A 21,448-nucleotide genomic window follows, 5' to 3' on the forward strand; every position below is an offset into this window, starting at 1 on the left:
CAATGTGTTATAGCATAAAATGTATTTGTAATTCCTGCTTCCATATTGTATATAAATTAATTTAAATTTTATAAACTCATTTTAATTATTTGAACAATATTTATATTTGGAACAATGTGCAATAGTTTTCTAATTTTTTGGAAAATTTCAGAAGGGAAAGATACAGTTATGTGTAATTTGGAAACAGAGGCTGAAAGAATGGGCTTTGATATGAAGAATGTATGGAAGATAAGCAAACTGAATGTTGATTACCAGTAAGTGTTTAAATTGATGAATGACAGCTAACTTATTTTTAATTGATATATAATATATAAAAAATCAAACCCATCACCAACATGTAAACCACAAAACCTGTTATTTTTAAGACTTCTTTTTTTTTTTATATAAAATTAGAAGAGGTCATAACTTTGTTTGTGTAGGAGTGTATCATGCAGTTGTTATAAAGATAAGAGCACAAGGAACATAAGTATAAAAGAAGAATAAAAGTATATATTTGTAAGCTCCTTTCTCTGCTGTTTAAAATATTGGAAAGAAGCTTGAAAATTGATAAGTATAACTTTGCCCACTGATTATAATATGACTATGTTGGTTGCATAAAAGTAGAACAATATTCTCCTTTTAGAAGAAAGAAAAAACAACAAATCTAGTACAGTGGTACCTTGGATTGCGAGTAACTTGGTCTACGAGTGTTTTGCAAGACGAGCAAAAATTTTTAATAAATTTTAACTTGATAAATGAGTGAGGTCTTGCAATACGAGTACAGTCAGTCCTCGTATAACACATGTTTACACTACACGAATTTGATCATACACGATTTATAAATATGCGAACGATAGCTTATATAACACGAACCGAATTCGCTTATGCGCGATTCGCCTTTGTGTTTACAAGAAATGGCAGTCGAACGCAGAATCACCCCAACCGAATGCAACACGATAGGAATGAAGAGAAGATTCTGAAAATGTATTTTTTTTTTTTTTTGTTTTTTATATCAGTGAAGGGGAAACACATTTCACCATAATAACATAAACCAACACAATTTCAGCTATCAGTATAATCGCAAATGCAATTAGATCGAGTTGACTACCAGTTTATAACAGATTCCACTAGCAGGAACGTAACTGGAAATTGTTTTTATTGTTTTATGGTAGTAACCCCTAGAAATGTGCTTTAGTAAAATGTGAGGTGTTAATAGTGTATCTCTGCCTTTACGGTGTTGTTTATTCAATTGCTGGGCACCTCCGTAGCCAGGTGGGAAGAAGCAGCAGTGCGTAGCACACGCTTCTTGATTAGACCGGGGTTCGAGCCTGTCACCACCAAATACGGAGGATGCGGAAAGGTCAGGGAATGACCACCGCATATCCCGGAGCAATATGGCCTTAGTTGCTAATGCTCCTAAAAACCAAACAAACATTATTCAATTGCTACACACGCGCAACTTTGTTTATGTGTATCAAGCTTGCCTCCTCATTTTGTAATAGTGCGATCGATGAATCCGTTTAACGACAATGCAATGTCATATTTCCGTGAAATCCTCAAGATGAGGCAAAAGCAAGTGTCATTGGAGAGGTTCCTTGTTAAAGTCGCACAAAAAGAAAGAGTCACCAGATAGCAATGATTCCGTTAGTGAAAGTCGTCCTACCATAAATTCGATTGTTTTATGTATATTAAATTTAAATATTAAAAATATGAAAAGGTATGTATGTATTTTGTATTAATCATTTTTACAGTATATGAATATTTTTGAGTTTTGGAACAAATAATCTGGGTTTCCATGATTTCTTAATGGAAAATTTGCTTTGATATACGAGTGCTTTGGATTACGAGCACGTTTCCGGAACGAATTATGCTCGCAAACCAAGGTACCACTGTAGTCTGGATCTAGAATAATGCCAAATTTCAAAATATTCCTGACACCTACCTTATTTAAATTTCTGTTATCTAGTAAAGACAATTTGGATTTTAGTTAGAAATTGTAGTATACTATACAGGTATATAAAAAAAAATGCAGAGTAATGTATATGTTAAATTAAGATTATAAGAATTAAATAATCAAGGAATGACAGATAATTAAATACTAATTCTGTCAAATTAGTATTTAATTATTTGTAGTAGCAGATTAGTATTCTCATATTGTGGTTTAGTACAGTAAACCCTCGCTATTCGCGTGGGTTACATTCCTGAAAAATTCCGCAAATACTAAGTTATGGCTCCCATAGTAATAAAGGGGTTCCATTCCAAAGTATGAAATATATAAGAAAAACTAGTCTAAAATTTTGTCTATGTATATATTATATGTACCTTCATAATATGACTATGTACATAGACAGTACACAGTGAAATGCAAGCATATGGCATTGAAATGAAAATAAGAAACAATTTAATATTAAATGTAATATTTATTAGAAATTTCAAACAAATCTTTCAAACCAGCGTCTTTGCTAGCTAAAAAACTTATCCCGCCAGTGCTATCACCAGTTTTGCTAAAGTGTTGATAAAGATGTTTTGCCTTTTCACGAATGATGAGTGAACTTAACGGAATTTTATTTTGAGTTCGGTCTTCTGTCCACAGATTTAAAGCCTTTTCCATTTTTTCTAATTTAACACCATGAGTTACAGAGCAAATTTTTGAAGCAATTAGCGCGTTTTCACGGACACTACGGTGGATTTTTTCTTCCGATTTTTTTTTGATTGATTGTACCGTTGACTCACTGATTTTATAATGTTTTGCCACTGAGGAGACACTTTCACCATTAGAAATTTTGTCTAATAACTCAATTTTATTCGCTAATGTCATAGCCTTCTTTGATCTTTTCACATTTCCCTTGTTATTTGTAGCCATATTTTTGTACGGGTTAGAAAGAACTTGTCCACAATAAGTAACTTTCTGCCGTTAACACACTCGAAAAAGTCTGTTTTACACTGCAAAACGGTAGAGTTATCGCTTTTGTAAGCATATCAATTTATAAATTGATAAATTTATTCAATTTATAAGCATATAAATTAAAAGCAAACGACGAAACCCTCCATGACAAGCGCATAACACATACTGAACAAGGATTAGCGAGAAACATTCACGCTCGTGATTTTGTCACCCCCCACCCCCCCACCCACTGAGTGCTGTTTTGACCGGGAAAGATAATTTTAGCCACGCCCACATTTTCTTATGGCGGAAAATGTTCACGGCGCTTTAAAATTCACATTTTTTTAGGTTTCATTTTATATTAAATCAGCGACCGCGAATAGCGGGGGTTTACTGTATTTTCATACATTCTGAGGGTTTTGCTCTGAATCTTTATTAAATATTAAACTAAGAAATGCCATTTGGCATTTCTCATTTTAGAATTGCAGGCACCGTCCAGTGTCCAAGTGATCTTCAATTTCTTTCGTTCCATGTTCTTAAGAAATTAGGTAGCTTTGATAATTTTTTGAATTGTATATACAGGTGACCCCCGTATAACACGGTACTTCTACAACACGGTTTGAGAATTGCAGCAATCCTTGAGCAACACGGTAATTCTACAACAAGGTTTTGCTCTAACACAGTTTGAGAATTGCTGGAAATCTCACATTTTTTGAGCTTTTGTGCTGGGAAAACCCTGCTATTATATTAGATGTAATTTTCAACATTTCCATTCCTTTTTGTGAATCCTTGCTGTTGACTCGCTAGTGGTTATCACTTTCATTATATTTTTCTAAGGCACATTTCTGGAGGTCACTACCAAAACACAATAAAAACAATTTGCAGTTCCGGTGTATTGGACATTTTCTGTTAATGTCATCTATTATAAATGGGTAGTAAACTCGATCTTGCATTTTCTATAGTACCTATAGCTGGAATTCTGTGGGTTTTCATTTTATTGTAGTGAAATGTGTTTCCCCTTCCTTGAAATATTCAATCATATATAAAACATAAATAAATTTTCAGAAACTCATTACTCCGTATCTCACTTGTGCATATTGTATTTGTTGCAACTTGTGCGTGCCTTGTTCTTTGTTATTAATTGCTCATAATGTTTACTGTTTTAAATTTTACAACCAAAAAAAAAAAAAAAAAATTCATTGAACAGAAATATCAATTAGTATGTACATATTACAGTACATATTAATTAAGCTATATATGTAAGCGTAAATTTATTTTTATTTTGCTAACTGGAAAATATTCTTCCGATTTTCACGTATCATTTAAAGCGGGGTCCACCGTATTTTGTTGGGAGATCCCTGGGTTAGGTTCTGTGCTATTGAACTTGTGCCTGTTTGAGACCATAAAAACTTGTGACTTCGAAGCGTGCAGTTCATGACTTTTAGTGAGTAGAAAGTACACGAAATCTAGATGCTGCAGAAGAGATTGTGCTTAGCAGCGATGAAGATGAAGAAAATTAAATGAATGTACATTACCTGACATACAAGTATCACAGTTTGTAAGATAAGACGCTTGTTCAGTTGTTACTATTTAAGTTACTACCATTATAAAAATAAAGTTAAAATATTAAGTTATTACTGCTATAAAAATAAAGTTAAAATATTAAGTTATTACTACTATAAAAATTAAGTTTTTGATAGTTATAATAAAAAAAATGGTGTATTTTTGTTAGCTTTTGGAATGTAACTCCCTTTTTGTACTGGTTCTTAGTGCCATATAACATGGTTTCTCATTACATGAAATTTTGTAGGAACCAAACTATCATGTTATACAAGGGTTACCTGTAATTGCATTATATATAAAAAAATTATATTTTCTAATTGTAATTTATTTTTTTACTTAAATAGGTCTTAAATACATATCAAAGATTACATAATTTTTCTTTGAATGAGAAAAGGAGAGCTTCAGTGATATGTATTTATCAGATTTTAAGCATTTAAGCGTCTAGATCAGTGGTTTTCAACCTTTTTTTTTTAATAACGGCACCCCTAAGTAATTTATTTTATTTTGCGGCACCCCTACTCTGCCTGTTTGATCCAATTCTCTCTTTGTGAGGCAGGCCTCGCTTAACGCGAGTTCAATTAACACGGTTTTCAGTTACTGCGATTGGAAAAAATGATACCACTTTTTACTTTACGCGATTCAAATTTCCAGTTAACGCGATCTTTTATTTCTGATAGTTGAAAAAGATTCGAATCGCGCACTAAATGTCTGACTGCCAATAAACAAGCGTTTGTCCGCTTCCCGCCTCAGTGTGTTCCATCAACTAAGTAGACGTGTCACTTGTTTGTCTCCACCTAATAAAGTCACGTGCAGACGTATTTAAAAATTCTAATTTTCTACCCCTGTTAATTATGGATAAAAGAAAGAGTGAAAAACAACGTGATTGTAATAAAAAAAACGAAAAGTTATTACTTTAGCTGATAAACTTGAAGTTATTAAAAAACATGAACGTGGTGCAAACCATGCGAAAATCATAAGAGATCTAGGATACAGTGAGTCTACCGTACGAACTATCTTGAGCCGTAAGAACGAATATAAAGAGAAAGGTAAAGTTTCATCATCTTCTTTTGTCTTACAAAATACCAGAAACAGAACTCTAATAATGATTGAAATGGAAAGTCTTATCAATTTGGATAGAAGATTGCAATCAAAAAAGAATTCCATTATCTAAGGACAATATTCAGAGCAAAGCTATTAACCTTTTTACTAAGCTCAAAGAAACAAAATATCAAGGGGAGACTGAAATGTTTGTTGCTAGTTCAGGGTGGTTTGGACGTTTCAAAAATCGAGCACGACTGCATAATGTTAAAGTAACAGGGGAAGCTGCTAGTGCTGATGAAGATGCTGCAGCCAAATTTCCTGCAGAATTGCAAAAAATCATTCAGGATGCTGAATACGACGATCGGCAAATATTTAATGTAGACGAAACGGGCGTATTTTGGAAACGGATGCCAACTAAAACTTATTTGGCTGCAAATGAAGCATCACAACCTGGGTATAAAGTCTCAAAAGATCGACTAACACTTTTATTAGGAGGTAACGCTGAAGGTGATTTTAAATTGAAACCCATGCTTGTGTACCGTGCACAAAATCCTAGGGCTTTAAAAGGATACAGCCATCGCACTCTTCCAGTCATTTTTCGTTCAAATAAAAAAGCATGGATGACCAAAGCCCTATTTGAAGACTGGTTTACGTCTTATTTCTGTCCAACAGTTGAAGCCTATTGCAAGAAAAATAATCTTACTTTTAAAGCTCTGTTGCTTTTAGATAATGCACCTGGACATCCTTCTGCACTTGGCGACTTAAATGAAAATGTGAAAGTTGTTTTTTTACCGGCGAATACGACTTCGTTATTGCAACCCATGGACCAGGGGACGATTGCAACTTTCAAGGCTTACTATCTCCGCAGAACCTTTGCACAGGCACTTGAAGCTATAACAGGAGATAATGCAATTTCTGTACCAGAATTTTGGAAAAAATATAACATACGATTGGCCATTGAAAACATTCATGCAGCATGGGAAGAAGTGACAGCCAGCAATATGAGAGCAGTTTGGAAGCATCTTTTACCCCGCGCAAACGATTTTACTTGCTTCAAAGATGCAGTTCAAAAAGTTATTGAAGACATAACTAATATTGGTAATGAACTTGGTTTCAAAGGCTTGGATGCGGCTAATGTTCGAGAATCACTGAATTCGCATTTAGAACAGCTAAGTGACAATGATCTCCTTCAAATAGAGCAACAGCGTGCGCATGAAGAAGCTGAAGAAAAAGAGTGTGAGCCAGATGAAAATGTTACCTCAAAGGAGATAACGGTAAAAGAACTAGGCGAAATCTTTCGTATCGCAGAGAACCTTAAACAAAAGGTAATGGATGTTGATCCTAACATCGAAAGAAGCATGTTATTTCTCCAGGGCCTAGAGAAGCTTGTTGTCGGCTATCGGAAATTGTATGATGAAAAAACGAAAGCCAAAACTGTTCAAACGACTGTGTTCAAATATTTCTGTAGCAAATAGTTAGTTTCTCCATTATATATTTTGAACAATAAACATTTAATTCTATAATTTTTATTATCTTTTACATGGCATGCAGTTAAAAAGTTATTTAAAAGGTATTATTTAAAAGTTATTTAAAATTCTTTATGGACATTCCAGAAGGTCAAGTACCAATTATAATTTTTCCTATTGGTTATGATATTCGATTAACGCGTTTCTGTTTTGCGCGATGCGCTCGAGGGGCGAATTAATCGCGTTAATCAAAGCCCGCCTGTATATATATATATATATAATATTAAAAAATATATATGTTTATATTTATAATATTAAAAAATATTTATGTTTGTTATATGATATTTATTACAATATAATTATAAAAATTACATTTCATAATACAAATTTTGTATATAATTTTATTCTTTATATAGAAGTACTAAGTAAACGTAAATTATAGATCACCACAAAATTAAAAAGATACTGTACACCATTTTATAATGAAATAAACACATAAATTAAAAAATAATAAGTTTAAGTAACTTAAACCCAAATTATGTGGCACCCCTGGAATGTTGTTGCGGCACCCCGGTGGCACCCATCTAGATATTGGGTTTGAAATTCATCTTCTGCAATCACCCAGGTTATAAATTTATTATTTTTTAATCACTGCATTATTGCTATTATGGATATGATATTTCAATTTTATTCAGCTATTATTATTATTATTTACTGGAAAAATAAATGAGAAATATTCATAAATGTCCATACTGTAAACTTTTGATTTTGTATTTCTATATCAGGGGTCTAATCAATAAAAGGGATCTAAGTCTAAAATGTTACAATAGGTTAGTGGTTTTCAGCCTGTGTGTGTCATATAACCCTGGATTTCATAAATGTTTCTTAAATTTTTTTTTGTCAGATTCTTTTAAACTTTTTAAAAAATTGAAGACATATTTGGCTTACAAAAAAGGTTTTGTCCTGAAAAAAAAAAAAAAAATGGTTGAAAAGAACTGCAATAGGATATTTAATAAAGATTCACGAAAAAAGCCTCAGACTATGGAAAAATTTAAACATATACGTTAGTGCAGATGTATTGTGTCTGCATACAGTAAATTAACTGAAGTTATTATAGTGGCCTTTTTTTCATTACATCTCATATTGTGAATGCCTTCACAATGAGTTGCCTATTAAATTATACTACAAATAAGTTTTTTGGTGTTTGCAGGCCGGCCCCTAGTTAGTTCACAGACCGAACTTATTGGTAACTCTCTAGAAGACTTCTGGATCAGTAGTGTATAATCTTGCTACCTCTACTCTGCCAGATAGTGACTGGATGAAGTCCGAGGAGTGTGTGTATGCAGGGGGGACAATGTTGAGGCCACATTATAGTCAAGGATCTGGGTATATTCTTATCATGTATACGCCATATCCAAAAATTATTACTTCATACAGCATGTCCCCCCCCACCCCAATTTTTCTAACTATTGAATACACCATGAATTGTCAAACTAATAGAGCAAGCTTATATGCCAAAAGATCTAAACATCCCAAACACTTCCTAGTTCATTTCACAAGTATATGTGGTCTCAGTTATAATCTCAACGATGTCCATTTCCACTTACAATCTGCCAAACCCCATGTACTTTTTCTTACAGAATACCGGACAATCATAACCATACAGCCAACATGCTAGATCTTTTCCTCAGAAACAACCCTTCTAAGTACACGGTCGAAGTGAGTGGTCATTTAGGCACCTCAGATCACAGCTTCGTGATTGTCTCTTCTCCGTTGAAGCCTCTATCTCATGGCTATTCCCAACCTCTTGTTGTTTGGTATTACAAGAATGCAAAATGGGATGACCTGCGAGATTTCTTTTCCTTGGTTGGATTACTGTTTCAAAACTTCTGATGTCAACGTTTGCTTAGATCGTGTCAGTGAAATTATTCTTGTAGAAATGGAATCCTTTATTCCATGCTCCACTTTAAAATCACGTCCTTTATCTAAACCATGGTTTTCCAATAAATGTGCTAAGGCTGTTCAAGAGAAGAATGTTGCATATCGTAATTGGCTTTTTTCCAATTCTTCAGGTTCATTTTCTGTCTACACCAAAGCTCGCAACAATTGTAAAGCAGTTATTAATCAGTCCAAACTAGATTTTGAACAGGCTAAGCATAGAAAACTTGCTTCTTGCCCTAGTGCTAGCCGAGCATTCTGGTTTCTTGCTAAAGCTGTTGGCTGCAACTTTTGTCCATCTCTGCTCCCACCTCTGTCAAAACCAGATGCATTCTAGATGCCTTCTAAACAAGCTTCCATCTTATGGTTTGACAACTGTTATTTGCAATTGGTTATCCAGTTTTCTCTCTGACTGCTCACTGAGGGTAAACAGACAGATGGCTGTCTGTCTTCTAACTTCTCCACTAATGCTGGTGTCCCCCAAGGTTCGGTTCTTTCCCCCACTCTTTTCCTCTTGTATATTAATGACCTTCTTCCATTGACCGGAAATCCTATCCATTGTTTTGCTGATGATAGCACATTGCATTCCACTTTCCAGTTTGAGTAACCTTGACATGTCCAATGAGCTTCAACTTCTCAAATATCCGCTACCAATTCCTTAAATGCTGATCTCGAAGTAATTCTCCAGTCGGGCAAAGACAACTTGGTTGATTTCAATCTTTCTAAAACTCAGTCCTGTCTTATATCTCGCAAAACAGGATTCTTTTACTCCTATGCTTATCTTTGGTGACTCTCCAATTTCTAGGCTTGATGAGATATATATATATATTTTTTTTTTTGGGGATTATCCTGACTTCTAATCTCTCTTGGCACAAGCACATTACAAATATTGCTTCCTCTGCATCTAAAAAACTTGGTTTTCTCTTGGCGTTAATTTTCTTCCAAACAGTTGTTTGAAAGAAAAGTACAAATTGCAAATCCACCCTACCATGGAATATTGTTCCCACATCTAGGGCAGTGCCCCCAAAACCTCTCTCAGGCTTCTAGATTCCATTCAGAAGAGGGCAGTTATGTTAATTAATGAGTCATCTCTAAGGTCAATGAGACAGAGTCTCTCCACTCTGTCTCATAGACCTACTGTTTCTGCTGTATGCGTTTTCTACAGATACTTCCATGGGCACTGTTCTTCTGAATTGGCTTCTATAATTCCCGCTCTCTCTCTTTCAAAACAGTCTGAACACGTGCCACCACCAGCCAATGTCTAATTACCGTTCAACTTCAAACTCACAGAACCAACTTTTCATCTTCCTTGTTTATTCATTCAACTGCTGTTTTCTGGAACAACCTTCTTTCATGTGTATTTCCTGAAAATTAGTCTACAGAAGTTCAAATCTAAGGTCCACAAATATCTTTTGTCTTCTTAGCCTTCAACCCAAGCACGGTACTAAGTATTATAGGTTCTAATACCTCCCATGTTTGGGGTTTTCGTAAAAAAATAAAATAAAATAAGTAATGCTTCTCCAATATAGAAGACAGCTGTTACTTATTTTCAGTGGATACCACCACTAGATAGCCTTTTCAGAACCAATTTTACCCTTCATTGGTAGGTTAGGTGGGTGGGTAGGTAGTATAACAGCTGACAACCTAGTTGTGATATTAAGTCTGCAATATGAGAGACACCAAATATGGCATCTCTCATATTGTGGTTTAGTATTTTTCCAAATCCCAAATCTTTTTTGCTCTAAATCTTTATTAAGTGTTAAACTAATAAATGTCATTTGGTAGTTCTCATATTGTGGACTTAATTTTACCACTAGGTGTCAGCTGTTATACCATCAGGGTACCCATCCACTGACGAAAGCCAAATAGCCCTGAAATGGCTGTCTGGGTGGTGTTATCCACTGAGAATAATTATAGGCTTCTCTATTGGAAAAGCATTACTTATTTGAAGTATAACCCAATAGGCTACTCGTGAAAGCATTCATAATATGAAATGGAATGAAATGATGCCATTGTAATAAATTTGGTTAATTTATCCATATAGACAATGCATTTGCACTAACTTAATGTCTAAAAAAATTAATATTTAGACACATAAGTTAATCAATCAATCCACATCTTGCCTCTGATGTTATTAGTTGTTGAGTAGACAACTAATAACATAAAATAATGACAGTAGTTATTTAAAAAAAATTCTGTTTGTTTTCATTTGATTTAATGCAGTTTTTGAAAGTTTAAAATGCAGCTGTCACTAGACATACATCCAAGAAAGCTGCTTTAATAGCACAAGTTACAAAAAATAAATTGTTAATAACAGCATATACTCCCCCCCCCACAGAATGAAATGTAAGGGATGTGATTTTTTTGCTTTTTAAGGGATAAGATTTTTTTGCTATTTATAACGTGGCTGTCAAATTGAGATTAAAAGTATATATAAATTAAAAACAGTCAAATATACAACACCAATAAGAGCCACCACCAATAATATAATTAACCATAATTAGTAAATGTTAACCATAACATTTACTAATGTAGTAAATTAGTTAACCATAATTAACCATAATTTTATATTTATTGATAAATATATATATATTTATCTATATAAAAATATAGATATATAAATATAAAAATTCAGAGTGAAATAGAATACATTTATGATGATAAATATGAGTAAATGAAATAAATGCGATAAATAAAAGGATCTAAGTCTAAAATGTTAATTGAATTTAATAATTTAAAAATGGGGGTACAAGATTGCTATAATCGTTCAAAAAAATAAATGGAATAAGAGATTTTTTTGTGATAGTTCAGGAAGGGACAAAAAAAAAATTAGGAATGAAAGGAGATTGGAGCAGACTATCATGTTAATGGTTTTATACAAAAAATGAAGGACAGCACTAACTGATTTGAGAAAGTAGGTGCAAGGGTTACTTGTAACAATCTCTGTAAAAGTGAATCTTACCTCTGGTTTGATCATTTATTTTATAATCTCATGTTGGATTTTTTCGAGAAAAGTTATGAGATGCTCTGATCAGAAAGACCAGATGATGGCAGCATAATTGAGTTTGGGGTATTAATGCTATAAATTATAAATTCTGTAAAGCAAGGAAGGGAGAGACTAAAGGGATTGTCTCTTCAAGAAGCCTAACAGTTGAAAACCTCTATAGGTTATATTTTTAATATGGTCACAAAATTACTGTTAAGTGCAATGAGAATATCTAACAATGTGAATGCTAATCATTTTGTAAAATGGGTGTTGGGGATCAGAAAAAAATCATCACACATGATTTACAGGTATTGATAGAGAAATTATTGTTAAGGGCCCAAGAGTAAAAATGATCTAGAGAATCTTGCAAAGACTGATAATGAGTTAAATTGCTGAATTCCATATAAAATTCGAAATGACCAGTTTAAACCAAAAAAAAAAAAAATTGGAGTTTTTTAAAAAATAGGCAGGGTCATTGATGTTAAAGATTGAAGAGTGAGGATCTGTGAGGGACTCCACCATTATGGGTGAACAAAGAGGTGCCATTGATTAAGACTCTATACTGTTGATTATTGATGATATCCAATTTAGTACAGGATTTCTGAAAGCATAAGAAAACAGTTTCCTGCTTAGCATTTGTAATCTACTGAGTCGAATGTACAAAATAAGTCTGTATGTGATGTTGGCTTTATGGCTGGCATCAAGCTACATTGAGACAGATCATCAAAAGGTTAGGAGCTAAGCTATCACTGATCATCCAGGCCCACTGTTTTGTTGAGACTTTTCTTTTCTAATGAAAACCTCAAACGTGAGAGGTATTAGAGCCTATAGTACTTAGTACCGTGCATGGGTTGGAGGTTGAGAAGATGAAAGAAGATATTTGTTGACATTAGACTCGAACATCTGTAGATTGTAATTTTCAGGAAATACTTATTAAGGAAGGTTGTTTCAGAAAATGGAAGTTCAGTGAATAAATGAGGAAGAAGAAAAGTTGGTTCTGCGAATTTGAAGTTGGACAGTAAAAGGATGTTGACTCTTTGTGGCATGTGATCAGACTGCTTTGAAAGAGAAAGCAGTAATTATAGAAGCCAATTCAGAAGAACAGTGCCCATGGAAGTATCTATAGAAAAGGCATGCAGCAGAAACAGAATGTCTATGAGACAGAGAGTGGAAAGACTCTAAGAGATGAATCATTAATTAATCTAATTGCTCTCTCTTCAGTGGAATCCAGACGTCTGAGCATATGGCTGCACCACCCCAGATATGGGAACAATATTCCATGGTAGGACGGATTTGCGATTTGTACAGAGCGAACAGCTGTTTGGTAGAAAAGTAACGTTGAGAGCGAAAGAGAAAACTCAGTTTTTTAGATGCAGAGGAAACACTATTTGTAATGTGCTTCTGCCGAGAGAGAGAGAGAGAGAGAGAGAGAGAGAGAGAAGTCAGGGTAATCCCCAATGGAGATATATGATCTGGCCTAAAAATCGGAGTGTCATCGAAGATAAGCATAGAAGCAGAAGAATCCTTTTTTCGAGATATAAGACTGGATTAAGATTTAGAAGGATTGGAATCAACTAAGTTATCTTTGCACCCCCACTGGAGATCAGCATTTAAGGAATTGGTAGTGCATAAACGAGAAGTTGAAGCAGTTTGAGCAGGGCAAGGTTTCTCAAACTGGAAGGAGGAATGCAATGTGCTATCATCAGCAAAACTATGGATAGGATATGGATTTCCAGTCAATGGAAGAAGGTCATTAATATACAGGAGGAAAAGAGTGGGAGAAAGAACTGAACCTTTGGAAACACCAGCATTAGTGGAGAAGTTAGAAGACAGAACAATCTACCATCACTTGAGAGCAAGAATAGGTGTATACTTGCATATATACCAATGCTAGGAGTATAGTAAATAAATTTGATGAATTTGAAGTGCTGGTTAAGACATCCAAGGCATATATTGTTATGATATCAGAGACGTGTTTCTACATGGATATATGCAATGCAGAATTGGAATTTGGAGAGTACAATGTGATCTACTGAGTCGAATGTACAAAATAAGTCTGTATGTGATGTTGGCTTTATGGCTGGCATCAAGCTACATTGAGACAGATCATCATACTGAAAGGATAGACAGGACAGGAAGGGAAGAGGGACTATGCTGTTAGTTCAGAAACACACAAAATCTAATGAAGTGCATCCAATTGACATTGGTGGACAATGCAATGTTAAGCCAGTGTGGTGCGACATAAGCACTGGGAAAGGGAAAATGAGAGTAGATGTGTGTTGTAAGCCCAATGAATCTGATGAGTATAATGAGCAATTATGCAGGGAAATAGAGTGGGCCAGTAAATTAGAATGTCTTATAATGGGGGATTTTAACTTTCCAGATATTGACTGGAACTTGTGGGTTGGTCATTTGCACACTAGCAAGACTTTTTTGGATTTATTGGATGACTGTTTTCTACAGCGACATGTTCGAGAGGCAACCAGAGGGTGTAATACTCTTGATCTGATTATCAGCTGTGATTCTTCGTGCGATAAGAATCTGCAGATAAAAGAACCACTAGGTGGCAGTGATCACAGTGTACTGATGTGGGATTTACTTAAAGATGTAACTACCATCAGGGATAATGGGAAGTGTTTTTGCTTTCGTAAAGGTGAGTACAGTGCTCTCAGAAAGTTTTTTTTTAAATTCTGTACAGTGAGATCAACTGATAATGTTACCAATGGCGAATTCTAAATAGGAAGCCTTCAGGGAATTAAAATTTGAGGGTACTAGACTTTTCATACCAACTAAGAAATACTATTCAGGGTTTAGGCCTAAATGGATATCAGATGAATTAACGCGGATTGTGGCAGAGAAGAAAAATGCATGGGATGCATATAAATTATCAGGCGACGCAGAAGCCTATGGCGATTTTATAAAATAATCTTTAATCAAGTCACAAAGGAGGTTAGACAGGCGAAGGCAGATTACGAGAAATCTTTGGCAAAGAATGCAAAGAAATACAGCAAAGACTTCTTTACATATCTAAACTCTTAAAGGGAGGGAATGAATCAGGTTGGGACACTTGATATCTATGGTTTGATTGTTGATGATCATTCTCAGATAGCCTGCCAAATTAAATGAGTATTTTGCATCTACATTCACACATGAGGAGTTGTTCAAGGATGTGAGAGCCAGATGTTTAGCATTAGCATTAGTAGAGGCATTTGATGCAAGAAAGCAAGCTTATGCAGCATCAGCCAAAAAAAAAAAAAAAAAAAAAACCCACTTCCACTTCACCCCTCTGTTCGTTCAAATTATACCTGTCCAGCTGAGCCTTAAACTTATTTAGGCTATCAACCTCCACTACAAGGGATGGAAGTCTGTTCCACCAACCAACCACCCGCTGGCTAAAGGCAAATTTCCGCACGTCTATCCTACATCTGTCTTTCCTCAATTTCAATTTATGCCCTCTCATGTGATTATTCTGAGCTAGAGGAAGAATCCCATCAGCATTGAGCATGCTCAAACCATTCAAGGCTTTATACACCTCTATCAGATCACCTCGCTGGTGCCTAGTCTCCAGACACTATAATTTGCAAAACTTAAGCCTTTCTTCTTAAGAGCACCCTTTTGTTCCATTCACTAATCTTGTTGCCCTTCTCTGTACTTGTTCCAGCAGCTCTACATCCTTCTTGAAATGAGGCCTCCAGACCTGTATACAGTACTCCAGGTGTGGCCTGACCATTGCCTTATACAAGGGAATAATCACCTCCTTATCCCTGCTGGAAAAATTCCTGTATATCATTGACAATACTCCATGAGCTACTCTTGCAGCCCGTCTGCACTGCTCAGAGAACTTCATATCTGCCTGCACAACCACCCCCAAGTCCCTTTCATTCTCTACCACTGTCAGTGTAGTACCACAGAGTTGATACGTTGCTCTGGGGTTGCTGTTTCCCATGTGTAGTACTTTACATTTGTCAATGTTAAACTTCATTTGCCACCTCTCAGCCCATCTGTTCAACCTTTCCAGATCCTGTTGCAGCAGCATAGTGTCAGTAGTGTCCTTGACAACCCTGCCAACCTTTGTATCGTCTGCAAACGTGGACATTAAGCTTGATATACCATCATCAATATCATTTATAAATACAGAAAACAATAATGGACCCAACACTGAGCCCTGAGGGACTCCACTAATAACATTAGTCCACGATGAGCAGTGTCCATTGATTACCACTCTCTGTCTTCTCCCCCTCAACCACCCCTTTATCCATAGTAGCAATTTGCCTCCAATGTCACACTGCTCCAATTTGTGTAGCAGTCTTCCATATGCAACAGTATCAAAAGCCTTTCTAAGATCCAAGTATATAATATCAAAGCTATTCCCTGCATCCAGTTCTTTTGCGACTGCATCATAATATCCAATCAAATTGGTCAGGCAAGACTTCCCCTTAACAAAACCATGCTGTGTCCGAGCTATAATTGAAGTCTTGTCTAAATGATCCTGCAGTGCTTCTTTAACCAGTGCCTCCATTAACTTTCCTGGAACAGAAGTTAAGCTCACAGGTCTATAATTACTTGTGTCAGCCTTTGATCCTCCTTTGTGAATTGGGGTCACATTTGCACATTTCCAGTCTATGGGTACCTCCCCTGAGTCCAAGGAAGCTCTCATAATTATGGCTAAGGGTTTGCTTACTTCCTTTGCTGCCTCCTTTAATATAACTGGATAGATCCCATCCACCCCGGGTGCCTTTCTTGTGTTTATCTTCAACAGTTTCTCCTCCACTTTACTCCCAGTTATTTCAGATTCTGTAGCTTACTGCTAGAGTTGAATACACCTCTGGCATTCCCCTCGCTGTATAACTCCTCATGTGTGAATGTCGATGCAAAATATTCATTTAGTTTGTTAGCTACCTGAGCAGGATCATCAACAGTTGACCCATCAATATCAAGTGGACCAATCTGATTCATCCCCTTCCTTCTAGAGTTTACGTAAGTAAAGAACTCTTTGCTGTTTTTCTTTGCATCCCTTGCCAAGGATTTCTCGTAATCTGCCTTCGCCTGCCTAACCTCCTTTGTAACTTGGTTGCATATCAACTTGTATCTATCATAGGCTTCTGTGTCATGTGTTAATGTGTAAGTATCCCATGCATTTTTCTTCTCTGCCATATGCCTCATTAGTTCATCTGACATCCATTTTGGCCTAAACCTTGAACAATATTTCTTAGTTGGTATGTAAAGCCTAATAGCTTCCAAGATTAATTCTTTGAATGCTTCCCATTTTGAATTTGCTGTTGGTAACATCATCAATTGGTCCCACTGTATAGAATTTAAATACTGTCTCAGTCCATCGTAGTCACCTTTACGGAAGCAATAACCCTTCCCTTTACCCCTAATGGTAGTTACCTCTTTGAGTAAATCCCACTTCAGCACACTGTGATCACTGCCACCTAGTGGTTCATATATCTGCAGATTCTTAATGCATGAAGAATCACTGCTGATAATCAAATCAAGAGTATTACTCCCTCTAGTTGCTTCCCGAACATGCTGATGTAGAAAACAATCATCCAATAAATCCACAAAAGCCCTGCTAGTGTGTGAGTAACCAGCTCCCAAATTCCAGTCAATATCTGGGAAATTAAAATCTCCCATTATAAGACTCTCTGATTTACTGGCCCACTCTATTTCCCTGTACAGTTCCTTATTATACTCATCAGAGTCATTAGGCCTATAGCACACTCCTACTCTCAATTTTGATCTCCCAATGCTTATGTCACACCAAACTGACTCAACACTGCACTGTCCAGCAATGTCGACTGGCTTCACTTCCTTGGTTTTTATGTGTTTCTTAACTAATAGCCTAACCCCTCCCCCCTTCCTATCCTGTCTATCCTTTCTGCAGACGTTGTACTCCCCAAATTGCAGTTCTGCATCCCTTATATCTGTGTGACACCATGTCTCTGATATCCCAACAATATCTGCCTTTGATGTTTTGAGCAATACCTCAAATTCATCAAATTTATTTACTAAACTCCTAGCATTGGTGTACACGCAAGTATACCTGCACCTGTTTCTATTCTTAGCTACCCTAACACAACCCATGTGTTTACTTTACTGCAATGGCTCCCAGCAGTCTCTGAAATATCATGCATCTTGTTTTTCAGGCTTCTGCTCATTCTAATAGAAGCAGTGCAAGAATCTCTTTTACCTCTGCCAGTGGCTACTGTCAATCTACTGGTCTTTGTCTCCCCCCAAGCTAGCAGTTTTCCGACCCACCTAACACTGCCTCAATAGCATCAGCAAATATTCTTGCACCCTTTCTATTTAAGTGTATCCCATCCCTGTAGAAGCAATCTCTCCTGTTAACAAGTACAGTCCAGGCTGAAAAAAATTCTACCCCTTGAGCCTTGCACAATCTTTCCAGGGCCGAATTGATCGCCAAGGCTCTTCATATCATACTCTTACTCATACTCTTTATCATACTCTTAACAGGGAGCTAAGTGATTTTGTAATATATGAGAGCAAAGTGGAGGAGAAATTGTTGAAGTTGAATATAAGGAAGGCACCTGGGGTCAATGGGATCTATCCAATTATATTAAAGGAGGCAGCAAAGGAAGTAAGTAAACCTTTAGCCATAATTGTGAAAGCTTCCATAGACTCAGGGGAAGTCCCCGTGGACTGCAGAAATGCAAATGTGTCCCCAATTCACAAAGGGGGATCAAATGGTGACACAGGTAATTACAGACCTGTTAGTCTAACTTATGTTCCAGGGAAAATAATGGAGTCACTGGTTAAGGAAGCGATGCTGGATCATCTAGACAAGACTGCAGTTATAGTTCAGACATGGCATGGGTTTGTTAAGGGGAAGTCTTGTCTGACAAATTTGATTGGATACTATGATGCATTCACAAAGGAATTGGATGCAAAGAATAATTTTGATATCGTATACTTGGATTTTAGGAAAGCTTTTGATACTGTGGCACGTGGAAGACTACTGTACAAATTGGAGCACTATGGAATTAAGAGCAAGTTGCTGCAATGGATAAAAGGATGGTTGAGTGGGAAAAGACAGAGAGTGGTTATCAATGGACACCACTCTTATTGGTCTAATGTTTCGGCGTTGGGCCCATTGATATTTTTGGTATTTATCAATGATATTGATGAAGGTATATCAGGGTTAATGTCTAAGTTTGCAGACGATACGAAGGTTGGCAGGGTTGTTAATGGCAGTAATGATAGTACGCTACTGCAACAAGATGGGCTGAGAGGTGGCAGCCGAAGTTTAATCTTGACAATTGTAAAGTACTGCATATGGTTAGCTGTAACCTCAAAGTAACGTATCAGCTGGTTTGTACTACACTCAGGGTAGTGGAGAATGAAAACGACCTGGGAGTAATTGTGAAGTCAGATAAGAAGTTTTCTGAGCAGTGCAGATGGTTTGCAAGAGTAGCTCATGGGGTCTTGTCAATGATATATAGGAATTTTGTTATCAGGGATAAGGGGGTGATTGTCCCTTTGTATAAGGCAATGGTCAGGCCACACCTTGAGTACTGTATACAGGTCTGGAGGCCTCATTGTAGGAAAGATGTAGAGCTGCCGGAACGAGTATAGAGAAGGACAGGGAGATTTGTGTGTGGAAAAAAGTGTTGGTGTTACCAAGAAAGGCTTAAGTTCTGCAAATTATTCCTCAAATTCCTAAGACTTGTTACAAACAAAACTAATTTGTTTGTAACAAGTGTTAGGAATTAGCTAACCTTGAAAAATATATCCAAGAATTGAAAAACATGTTTTTGCTAAGTACAGTACACTTTTACCATTTTCTTCTGCCGTAAAAAAATTATTTTGGCAAAGGTAAAGAAAGCCAACATGAGAACCAAGGCAAACGATGGGAAATTTACTGGACAAACTGATATGTCGCTGCTGCAGTTTCTACTTCCATTCTCAGTAAACAAATGGTGCGTGTTATTAGTAGCGGCAGTAGAAGTCGAGAATGATATATTGATTGACACTTAGGCGTGACAGATGATGTACTGATTGGTGCGTGAACACAACAGACGATAAAGTCATAGCATTAAGAGAGTGATTAATTTATGATAGGCATATATGTAAAAAAATTTTCGTTATTTTCCTATTATTTCCTAACCTTTAAAGTTGGGTAAGAAAACCTTTTCCTGTTTTTTTTCCTAACCTAACGTTTAAGGTCAGGTTAGGAAATATAAAGAAAAAAAAAATAAAGAAACCTTGTTAAAATTTCAGAACAGGGTATGCACTCCAGTGTAACATAACCTAACCGTTTTTTTAATAGCTGCTTGAATCTGTCCGAATTACAGTGTAAACTAACCTAATCTTTTTTCACTAGCCAAAAATCAAAGGTTCGGTTAGGAAACCTAACTTTAAAAATGTACAAAGAAATCAGTAATATGGTTTTTTAATAGCAAAAACACTCATGAACTTCAATAATTTGCTTTTAATAATGAGAAAAAACTAATCATTACATCATCTGTCATGCCTATGTAATCAATCAATATATTATTCTCGACTTCTATTGCTGCCCGATAACATGCACTGCCTATTTACTGAGAATGCAGGGAAAAACTGTGGTAGCGGAAAACCAGTTTTTCTGGTTAGCTGCGGTTCTTGTGTTGGTTCTTGTGTTGTTTTCTTTATCTTAGCCATTATTTGATTAATGAATGAGTGAATAATTTACAGCCACTCCCTGGCTTACATAATACTTAATTTATGGAAATTTGACTTGATGCAAGTTTTTGCTGGCTGGTGCAAACTTAAAAAAATCATGGAAACTTATTTTGCATCCCGTAGGAATAAATGGAGGTATAGTGAAAATATCGTTATGTAAATCCAATAACACATTTGGTTTTTTTGGCAATTCATTCCAAAACCTTGGAAGTCAAAATTTTTGTTTATAACTAACTTATTTATCTCTCTACAAGGTCATTTTTATAATGGAAATTGCACTACACTTTCATGGTTATCATATGTTCCGTTATAAGAATCAGTTTTTGAACGCCTTTGTGATATTTTTCTAAAACACATTTCTGGAGGTCACTACCATAAAACAATACAAATAATATGCACTTTCCGGTTTATTGGGTTTTTCTGTTAGTGGAATCTATTACAAATGGGTAGTAAACTCGATCTTATTGCATTTACGATAATACTGATAACTGGAATTCTGTGGGTTTTTACGTTACAATATTATGGTGAACTTCACTGAAATCTTCAACCATATAAAACACATGAATAAATTTTCAGAATTTTCTCTTCATTCCTAATTACTTATTACAATGGTGAAGGGAAAGGGACCAACAGAAAGTGCAAGTGCTAGGAAATGAAACAAAATTGATTTAGAAATGAAGATGATTAATTACGAAGCAGGACAAAGTTTGTCATCTATTGCACACAATCAGGTCTTGCTGCTTCAACAGTGAATACTATTTTAAGGGACAGTTTAAAAAGAGCGCGTATAAAAGAATATGTTAAAGGATCAACGCATTTACGATCAACAGTGATCACAAAACAGCTTTCAGGTGCTGTGTAAAAGGTGTAAGAGCTGTTAATAATATTGATGGAAAATCAGATTCAGAA

At 35.8% G+C, this 21,448-nt stretch overlaps 1 protein-coding gene across 3 annotated transcripts in view; it reads left to right on the forward strand.

The window, feature by feature from the left end:
* LOC150089581 (phosphatidylinositol-3,5-bisphosphate 3-phosphatase MTMR4) overlaps positions 1-21,448 on the forward strand; it is a 371,703-nt gene that overhangs the window by 85,321 nt on the left and 264,934 nt on the right. For all 3 annotated transcript variants that reach the window (XM_090389550.1, XM_090389552.1, XM_090389551.1), the window contains exon 4: positions 152-254. In XM_090389550.1, coding sequence (XP_090245676.1) covers positions 152-254 — 103 coding nt within the window. The remainder of the gene's footprint in view (positions 1-151; positions 255-21,448) is intronic.

Source organism: Mastigoproctus giganteus, chromosome 2, assembly GCF_048544385.1.
Source record: "Mastigoproctus giganteus isolate SK-2022 chromosome 2, ASM4854438v1, whole genome shotgun sequence".
NCBI lineage: Eukaryota > Metazoa > Arthropoda > Arachnida > Uropygi > Thelyphonidae > Mastigoproctus > Mastigoproctus giganteus.